Genomic DNA, 10,642 nt, shown 5'->3' on the forward strand with positions numbered 1-10,642 from the left:
ACAGCTTCCTTTGTACATGTATTCTTAATATTTACATTATAAAGTTTGTATTTCTTTGTAACAACATTCTCTCTTAGCCATGGAACTCAAATTATTTTCCGATAACAACCAAAAATATAAATATATATTCAGATAATTAAATTAGTATGATAAATATTCATGTTCATCATATTCACCATGTATAAGGTACAACTAATTAGCTCTTAATACAAAAATGCAGCTTTTGTCTGATGGTAATATCGTTAGTTCTGCAGGAATTTCTTCATAAAACTATTGGAAAAACTTAATTTGTGACATGATGATGATATTTCCTACATATACCATAACGGGGCTGCACCACAAAGTCCACGATTGCACCAAATTTTACCACAATTTATCCCACAGTTGCACAGAGAGATGAACCCACTGCCTGACATTAACCACTCTGCTGCTAATGTGGCCAAAAACCAGCAGAAATCCACCCAAAAAGCACCAAAAATCTCCAAAAACGAATCCAAAACCACCAGATTTGAAGCCAAAAGTGCAACTACCGGCTCTGAACGTCCACATTTAAAGGTTCCTCCTGCACAAATCAGATCACCATTCTGTTTACTTGGAAGTGTGCAATATTTACCTTCTTCAGGTAGAAATGTGAAGATAAAGAAAGTGAAAATGGAGATATATCGTACAGTTTACTGAGTCAGACGGTGTGTTTACAGAACGTGCAGATCTGCAGAGTGACGATTTCACCTCAGATATTACACAGATTGTGATATTTGGTCTCAGCAGATGTGTCGAGACAAAACAGCAGACTAGAATGTTCTGTTCTGGGGAGAACAAGGTTACCGGGTTCCAGTCTGTCAGACGTAGAAATAGAACTGGATCAAGTTCATGTAATATAGCATGACTTGATCTTAATCTGTTGCATACAAAGAACAAAATGCACTGTGACCAGCTGCTTTGGAGGCTGATTTCTTTGGTGAAAAGTTACAAAAATCTAACCTAACAGTTTTGCAGTTTCTTCCTACACAATCTGTTAATTCACAAGCAGCTCAGCCACACTTTGTATGGTAATGCAGCACTAGTTTCTTCATTTAAACCAAACAAAATGCCAAACTTTCAGAAACATTCAGCCATTAGATTGTAGTCAGAGGCAGTGGGTTTAATCAGCCACAAACTTATAGATCTATGTTTTTTTTTATCTAAATACCTTTTCTTCTCCTAGTAGTGTCCATTTTCTTTGGTTTTCCCCCTTTCTGCATCACATTTAACCAAATTTTCTGCCAAATAAACCAAAAACTAAACATAGCAGCCACTCAGGGTGACATTAATTCCACATTCTCGATATATTTGGCCTTACAGAGCAGCTCGCCTGGCTGTAAACTCCTATTGTACATTAAAATATCCATATATAATATTGTGTGTCACCCAGGCAGCTTTTCTTCACGTATCCCACAGTTTCAAGTATTAAAAAACAGCAAATTTCACACTGCAGTCGACAACAGATGTACAGCATGCAATAGTATGTCGTTTGTAAAGGGCTCCTGAAGTATGTACTTAAAAGAATAATAAAAAATATGCAGTTTGTAACCTGCCAAAATCCCAAGTTCAAAGTTCCATTCAGGATTTACAGCTAAACAAGCCAAACTGAGGAAAAAATTCCAACTTCTGTGTCATTTTTTTTTGCATTTTTATCAGTCCCGACAACACTTTCCTTTCCTTTCACAAAAAAAATCTGCTGTTTCAGGTCGAAGGGAGCTTTAAAATCTGCAAGTTGAAGATAAAACCCAGCTGTATGCACAGTCTTTGTATTGTAAAACTGTATATGGGACTATTGTGAGCACAGCAGGGCTTAAACACTGACATTTGTCTAGATAGATAAACTCACTTGGTTTCAATTGAGGGAAAACAAGACAGTAGAACATAATATTTCAGTCTTTTCAAGCAGATTTTTGGTTATACACCTGTTTGGGCTGCAAAAACTGAGTAGAGACTAGAAGCTTCTGTGTGTACAGAGAAGCTAAAAGCATCTACAGATGTGAGGCGTTTAGGGAACATTGGTAAATTAACACTCTTGCCCTCCTAACTACGAGCTTCTGCATCCACCACCATCACAAGTAAATAGGAAACACTGAGATCTGATAAATAATATGCAATTTACATCACATTTGTGCATTCAAAGCACAGCTAGGAACAGGAAAGCATCAACTTTCCCAATTGAAATGTTAAAAAAAGCATAGAAACTCATCCTGCCTGCAGCGGCAAAGCAGTAAAGACTCAAAAGATGACAATAAAATTCAAAACTGCTTGTAGTAAACCCAAAGAAGAGCTTCATTTTTCAACTGGTAGAATCTAGGAACATAATTAACTCAATATGTGGAAAAGTTACCAACATGTAAAACTTGTAGAAATGTGTTATTCATCACGAAAAGGCAAGAAAACAATGGAAAATTCCAGTAATATCAGTTCAGATACTCAGTCATTTCTTGTGTTTTCTGGATGGCGTCCACCGCTCAAAGACAGACTCAACCAGAAGTTTATGTTCTCAACATTTTTCCTGTAACTAACTCTATGATAGACCGGAATATTCGTGCAGCAGCCACCCAGAACTGAGATACATGGGATCTTGGATCAGGGCTTCAGTCCAATCAGAAACCAACACTGGGCTGGAACTCTGACCAACTCTTCAAGCTATTCCTCCTCCATCACCGAGTGCTGTGAGCGAGCCAGTTTTTTTTTTTTTTACGCCTTTTCTGGAAAAAAAAATGTAATCAGAGTGATGGTTTCCACAAAAATGTTTCCATAATCTCCAAGTGAAATGACGGTTTAAGTGCTCGGACCTCATCCAGCAGCTTCGACTGCAGGGTTCCTCCTGAATATTCAACAGGAGAAGAAGGAATCTCAGCAGCTGGTCTCGTCTAGAAGCCATTGGAAAACCAAGGATAAGTTCAGCCAAATCACAAAAAACTAAGTTACAGACTATATTTGTAGTAATGTTGAAACCTCTGTCTCAGATCATGGCCATCTCATCAATGTGTGTGTTTTATTAAAAAGTAGAAAATGCTCTAAAAAAGCAAATTAAAACACTTCATGTACCATCCAGCTTGCATCTTAATATGTGTCTATTTAATATCCAAAACTGGCTCGTTTAACTTCACTGGACTGAAGTAGATATTTAAAATTTAATATCCAAAGCTTCCAAGTAAACAACATTCTTGCTTTTTGTTTCTTGACCTTCCTAGAAAAAGTCCATCAATGACTACAACTTAGTGGACATGCAGCCAGATAGCATAAGATAGCACCTTCCGTTGTATAAAAATAAACAAAAAAATTATTTTTAACTGTAATTTTTGAGGAACAACTTATGATTTCCACAGTTTAATGAAATGACAGATATCGAATTAAAAAAACAAAATCAAGAAAAAAGTATTAATTTACATGTTAATCATAAGGTAACGGGCCAAAACTGTATATAGCATCTGCATTAAAAAACATTTTTAAAACCGTATTTAAAGATTTAAATTTTCTTTGTGGTAGGTTGCTGCTGGGATTTCTTGGTAGTGTTTCACATAGTAAAGGGGATTTTGAAAACAGTGCCACTTAGACAGCGAAAAAACAGAAGAAAGACAGCTAATGGCGGGTTTATACCCTCAGTCTACATCTGGTCAGTCAGACTTGTTGCAGGATAAAGTCAAGGTTTCTGTCCAGCTGAAGCTCAGTAGAAGTTTGGTGCCTCGGGAGGATAATAAACCTGAACAATGAGCTACAATTAGTAGAGAAAAAGTCCAAATAAAGGAAAATTATTGCTGAAGAATTGGGTCCGAGCTGCAGGTATCGGAAACGCAAGTACACTGTTGGGTTGACAAATGTATCTGCGATTTGATGAGTCCACTGCTGAGAGGATTTTTTTTTTTGTCTTTTTACCTTCCTAATTTAATGGTTTGCCTCTCTGAGAACTTAACTCAGTACATCAATAACCTGGACAGCACAAGTCTAACTGTCTGCTAGTAGAAACTGGCAGCAAATTAGCAACACGTAGCTGCAGCCACTTTGAAATTCATGTGTCTAGATAGTTTAAAAACAGGTATACAAATGTTGTTTCGCACGTTTTTTGGGTTTGTGCAAACATATGACGATATAATCTCTCCACTACAGCATCGGTCCAAACAGGAAAGGCTAATTAGCATCTACGATGATAAAGTAAAGACACTTAACCAATAGCAAAAGCAATAAGTCGGTCTGCATGCTTACAGTAGCTGAAGAGTTCGGTCTACCACAGTAGACAGTGTCGTGTGAAGGGAAGACTAATTTCTCCCAAAAAATTCATGCAAAACTGACACATCCAAGGTGTTTATGATGCTAACCGTTTGTAAAGTCCAAGAAATGAAGTTTGGCAGTTTGTAAGATGGGTTTACAAAAACATACGATTGTAATAAAACGCAAAATCAATAAATGATTGTCAATGTTGTACTATTTAATATCCAAAACTGGCTCATTTATCTCCACTGGACTGAAGTAGATATTCAAAATGTGATCCCAAATGCTTCCAAAGAATATAACAATAATAATAATAATAATAATAATAATAATAATAATAATAATAATAATAATAATAATAATAATAATAATAATAATAATAATAATAATAATAATAATAATAATAATAATCTGCATTCTTGCTTTTTGCTTCTTGACCTTCCTAGAAAAAGTCCATCAATGATTGCAACTTAGTGGAAATACAAACAATATAGCATAAGGTAGCACATTGCATTGTAAAAAAAAACAAGAAATAAGAAAAATAGTCTCTTTTAACTGTACGGGTTTTTTAGGAACAATTTATGTTTATTTTTACAGGTTTCCTCAGTTTAGTTAAATTACAGACATCTAGTCAAAGAAAGAAATCACAGAAAAAACATTAATTTACTCTGTTTAATCTGTAAATAGTATCTGCATTAAAAATCTGTATTTTTACAAACATTTTAAAAACTTAAATCATCACTATTGTACAGATATTTGGCATTATTTGAAGAAAAATATATATATTCAGGATCAAAAATGGCACACTATTTAATAAATATATTATTTTACATATTTTTTCCTGTTTTCTGTAAATAGCATTTGCATTAAAAATCTGTGTTCTTGCAAACATTTTTAAAACTTAAATCATCACTATTTTACAGATATCTGGCATTATTTGAAGAAAAATATGTATACTTAGGATAAAAATAGAAACAATTAAAAAATATATTATTTTCCATATTTTTTTCTGTTTTTTAAATTACAAGTAATATTTAGTAAAGTCACTGAAAAAAGTGAAATTTACATAGTGACTGTAAAAAACAGGAACATAAATTAAAATGTTTAAAAACGGAATTAAAAAAAATCATTGATTGTCAGTGTCGTAGTGTGAAAAACCACCGCAAATAAATCACTGCATGTAAAATACTCAGTCCCGAATATACTGGCAGTTGCAGGTTGTTGGATTGAAGGTTGGAAAACATCAACAAGTCGCCCAACTCTGCTGCATTGCTGTTTGTTTGCTAACGCTAACCACCGGAGTAGCGTAAAAACCTTGAGGAGATGCTCAAATGTTCATCACAACACCAACAAATCTCACAAATAATCCACAGGTTGGTGCTCCTGAAAACTGCTGAAGTCACATTTCATCTGCTGCTGATGGATCATCACTAAGAGAAGAAGAGCTTTATGTCCAGACAGAGCATCGCTGTTCCACCTGCACAACTGTGTCAACAGAAACAGCCGTCAGTCCTCAGGCCTCGGTGTGACTGACTGACTGACAGACGGAGCAAATATTTGAGGAGCAACACTTTCCTTCACAGGAGTGGATTCAGTGTTTCAAATGTTCAGGATCAATCAGCGTCTTCTCCATAATCCACAGGGCAACACTGTGAGCTGTTTAGATAGGAGGAAGAAAGTTCTCCCAAAAGGAAATTGATGATTATGTCGACAATAAAAAGTAAAAAAAACCCCCCAAAGAGACGTTTCTGAACAGACATATTGCTGTTGGATATTCTTTGGTCTTTCTTTCCTTCATTTCCATGTGTTTATAAAATTTTCTTTTAGTCTAAAAATTGCATTTAAAGGTACAAGGCTGAAAATACTGTTTATTATCATTATGGATTCATGTTACTGGCTGTTTTTATTATTTTATTTGCGCTATAAAATGTCATTAAACATGGAAAATGGCTCAAGATGACGTTGGAAAATTGCAGAATGAGATAAATAATAATGTTTGCTGATCAGATCTTTTAATCAGTTCATTAAGTTCATTAATTAGAGGATTAGTTTTATTCAGGAATAATGTTTTTCTGTGTTAATGAGTTAATAGATGGTGTCTGATGGTGACAGAAGTAACCAAGTATATTTACTCAGTTATTGTACTTTAGTACAGTTTTGAGGCACTTGTACTTTACGTGAGTATTTTCCATTTTATATCATTTTCTGCTACATTTCTGAGGGAAATATTGTGATTTCTGCTCCACTACACTTAGCATACAGCTTAAGGTACTTTAAAGACGAAGATTTGAAACAATAGATAATATAAGAGGCTTTTAAAATACATCATGTAGCTACACATTAAATCAGTGTTTATAGGTTTCTTCAAAAATATTCAAGATATTACTAAAATATGGTTTGTAATCTGAAAAAAATCTGGTCAACCAAACAAAAAAACTTAAGAAATGTGCAAAAAAAAAAAAAAAAAAAAAATTAAATCAAATTTAAAATATTTTAAAAATTAAATAAAATAAAGAATAAGAAAAAATGTGAAATGGGGAAGAGAAAATTTAAATATATAAAATTATATGATAAATATGAAAAAGTGCAAATGTGTATAACTAAATAGTGCAATTAAAAAAAAAGTTAATCAATAAATTATTGTCAACCGAAGAAAAACCTCGACAAACTGCATTAACCTTAAAAGTTTTTTAAAAAAAAGAAAAAAGAAAAAAACTTGTACAAATGAACAAAATGGTAGAGAAAAAAAAATAAAATATATAAATATACATGACAAAGAAAAAGTTGATATTAATAATTATATATACACAATAATGCAATAAAAAGATAAAATCTTGTCAACTAGAGAAAAATAACCCAAAAAATTAATAAAATGTATATGAAATTTGTGCAAATGGAAATACATAGTTGAAGAAAAAGAATATGAAGAATATGAAAAAGTGCAAATTTATAGAACAAAATACTATGATAAAAAAAAATCTTGTCAATCAAAGAAAAAAATTAAGACCTGTGCATTATCCTAGAGAGACAGTCAATAATAATATCAATAATAAAAAATAGTAACAATAATAATAATAATAATAATAATAATAATAATAATAATAATAATAATAATAATAATAATAATAATAATAAAAATACATTTTAAATTGTGCAAATGGAAATAGAGGTAGAACAAAAAATAAAAATCTATAAATATATATGTGACAAAGAAAAAGTTTAAATTTTTAAAACTAAGTACTGCAAATAAAATTCTCTTGTCAACCAAAGAGAAAAGAAAAACTTAAGAACTGTGCATCAACCCTAAAAGACAGTCAATAATAATAATAATAAGAAGAAGAAGAAGAAGAAGAAGAAGAAGAAGAAGAAAAGAAAAACACTTGTGTAAATGGAAATAAATGGTAGAAGAAAAATATATGATGCACATTGAAAGTGCAAATTTATAGAACTAAATAATACAATTTAAAAAAAAAATCTTGTCAACCAAAGGAAAAAAAAACCTTAAGAACTGCATTAAACCTAAAAAAAAGTTGTCAAAAAATATAAATAAAACTGAAAATTTGCACAAATGGAAATGAATAGTACAAAATAATAATTATTACAATAATTATGATAATAATAAATTTGTACAAATGGAAATAATGTATGACAAAGAAAGAGTTTAAATTTCTATTACTAAATACTGCAATAAAATAAATCTTATCAATCAAAGAAAATAATCTTAAGAACTACATAAAAACTAAAAAAAGTCAATAATAATGAGAATAATAATAAAAGGGAAAAAAAACTAAAAATAGATGGTAGAAGAAATCTTGTTAATAAAAGAAAAAAAACCTGAAGAAAACCCTAAAAAAATGAATAGCGTCTGCAACTCGGAAGAACAATACTCGAGGATAAAAAAAAATAATCTGTTTAAAAACATCTAAAAAAAAGTGAAACGGTCAAAATTTACTTTTAAAAAACTGAATATGTAAATACACGTTAAAAATAGACTTGTAAAGCTGAGGAAACTGCAAAATCAATCTGCCAAAGCGCTTTTGCCTGATGTTTTCTGTTAGTCTGAGAGCAGTTAGTGAGTTAATTAAACCCATTACAGAATTAAACGAAAGTCCATGAACTCACCCAGCAGCCCCTCGAACTGCTCGATGGCCAGAACCGCGTTGTCCTGCGTGCTGTGGTGGAGGTGGTTCGGCATCTTGGTCATGTTCCACGGCATGGACCGGCACAGCGGGATCCGAACCGGCTCGCAGGACGCCGCCCGGACCGCAGCCGGCCACAGCGCGCAGGAGACGGCCAGCAGAGACACGCAGAGTCCCGGGGAGAGCATGACGGAGGGTCGGCAAGGAGGCACTGGATCTGAGTGAAATCCGGACCAGGACGCGGTTTTCCTGCTGATCAGTGGCTCCGCAGCAGCTGGAGGGAGGAGCCGCCTTCTGATCCAGACCTCCTCCTCCTCTTCCTCCTCCTCCTCCTCCTCCTCCTCTTCCTCCTCCTCTTTATCCTCCATACTAACAGATAGATTCCTTTTAGATGAAAAGTCAACACAGGAAAAGCCTTTAAGAGCCCGTAGATGTGTGGTTAGTATACAAGTACACAACACGTGTAAAAATACTGCACTGCAACTAAAGCCCATGCATTCATGGCAGAAGTACAGAAAACCTGCAGAAATACTTATTAAGTACTTGTGCAAGCGGTGGTGCTCAAACTGGGGTTCAGGCCCCTGGAAAGGGTCTTCAGATACATCTAAAGGGGCCATGTGATGATTCTGGTTATTCTTCTGCACAAAAGTTGTCAGTTTTTTGGCTTTCCATTGGTGTTTGCTTTCTTAGTGAAATATTTGAACAGTTATTTAAATAAAACTAGGAAGTGCAAACAACTCGTAAGGCCCCTTTAGACTCTGAATGTGTCGGTTTCGTTTGAATAAACTCAATGCTCACATTTAGTAAAAGCAGACCTTATTGTCAACTTCTCCAGATTTATTGTACACATGAAGGAAGTCCAACAGTGCACAAAAAGGAAAAATATATATAAAGAATACAATACAAAATATCAATACAATGCAAAAGCGTATTTGGAGAAACCAGAAGGTCTCTAAAAATTTACATTTCTGAACTCCACATGGAAATCATAACAGGAATCGTGCAATTTCAAACCGATTAACATGTTCAGAAAATAAAAAGAGGAGCTGGAGCACAGTAATTGTAGTAATTCACAGCCTTTTACTGGACAAACTGAGTAAAAATGGACATGAGGCAAAGGTCAAACCCAAACCAGGTGTCCATCTGTCATTGGATAATTGGTCAAACAGATTTTAAATCTATTGGATGATAAATCTAAAGGTGTGTCCAAGTACCACGCCCCAACACCATGTTAGAAACTTAGGGAAACTCTCTTTAAAAACAGCCGAGATACCAATATAAAAAAACAACAGAAAACTCCTGAACATTTTCCCATCCAACATGGCAAAAGTCTGAACTTAACAGGTAGATATGTACAGGCAGTGTAGTTGGAGTTGTGTGAAGAGATTTGAAGATTTTTCCACATTTCGAGCCAAAAACACACATAAAACACCTTTCTCGTTCACTCTGCTGTACAATTTCACATCTTTTACAATCTGAAATGCCATGAAAACAGCTTCTATAACAGGTCAGATTAATGAGATTCATGGTTAATAAACATAATGCAGGTTTTGACCAACATCACTTGAAGTTTAGCTTGTTGCTTCCAGCTGTTTAGGAATCTTTCCTCTGAATTTGTTGCTTCCAGCTATTTAGGAGTCTTTCCTCTCAGTTTGTTAAAAATCTGTAGCATCGGGATCTTTTAAAACTGCTTAAATCCTTAAAAACATGTATTTTTAAGATTATTTTTGCTCTATGCAATTGTTTTACCTTGTCTGTCCTGTAATGTAAGATAAAATGGACCTAAAGTACCTCAAAATGCACTTAGGTTTGGTGCTTCAGTGTACTTAGTGACCTGGATGCATGAAATAAACAGTTCTAACAGCCTCTGTGTTGCTTTTTGAGGAGTCAGCTGCCTTTTGCTTGCTTGCTTATTTTTGCTTTTGATGTCACATACATCAAGTGTATCGACCAGGGAGTGAATGGGATAAACCTGCTGTGTTCTGGAAGAGTTGTTTCAGTAACGTATGGTGATGAGTTGAACTTTAAAAAGAGAAAGTCTGAAGTCAAGTCAGTTGTATTTAAATCTCTGACAGGCCTCCAAGCTATAATTTCTCACTCTCAGACATTGTTTTAATTGTTTTACCATCAGTTATTAGTGCATTTATAATGAATTTTAGGCTGAGAGAGACTCACATGAAGCACATTATTTAATGCAGAGCGTTTAGTGAAGATAATGAGGAACAAGGCGGAAACACACCCTGAGTAAAAGGCATTTCCTCTGCAGC

The 10,642-nt window shown here is 34.1% G+C and overlaps 1 protein-coding gene across 1 annotated transcript in view; it reads right to left on the reverse strand.

The window, feature by feature from the left end:
* Positions 1 to 8,758, reverse strand: part of frzb (frizzled related protein) — a 30,406-nt gene extending 21,648 nt beyond the window's left edge. The window contains exon 1 of the mRNA XM_023286923.3: positions 8,359 to 8,758. Within this exon, the coding sequence (XP_023142691.2) occupies positions 8,359 to 8,743 (385 nt within the window). The 5' untranslated portion in view covers positions 8,744 to 8,758. The remainder of the gene's footprint in view (positions 1 to 8,358) is intronic.
* Between the last annotated feature and the right edge of the window lie 1,884 nt (positions 8,759 to 10,642).

This window comes from Amphiprion ocellaris, chromosome 11 (genome assembly GCF_022539595.1).
Source record: "Amphiprion ocellaris isolate individual 3 ecotype Okinawa chromosome 11, ASM2253959v1, whole genome shotgun sequence".
Taxonomy (NCBI): domain Eukaryota; kingdom Metazoa; phylum Chordata; class Actinopteri; family Pomacentridae; genus Amphiprion; species Amphiprion ocellaris.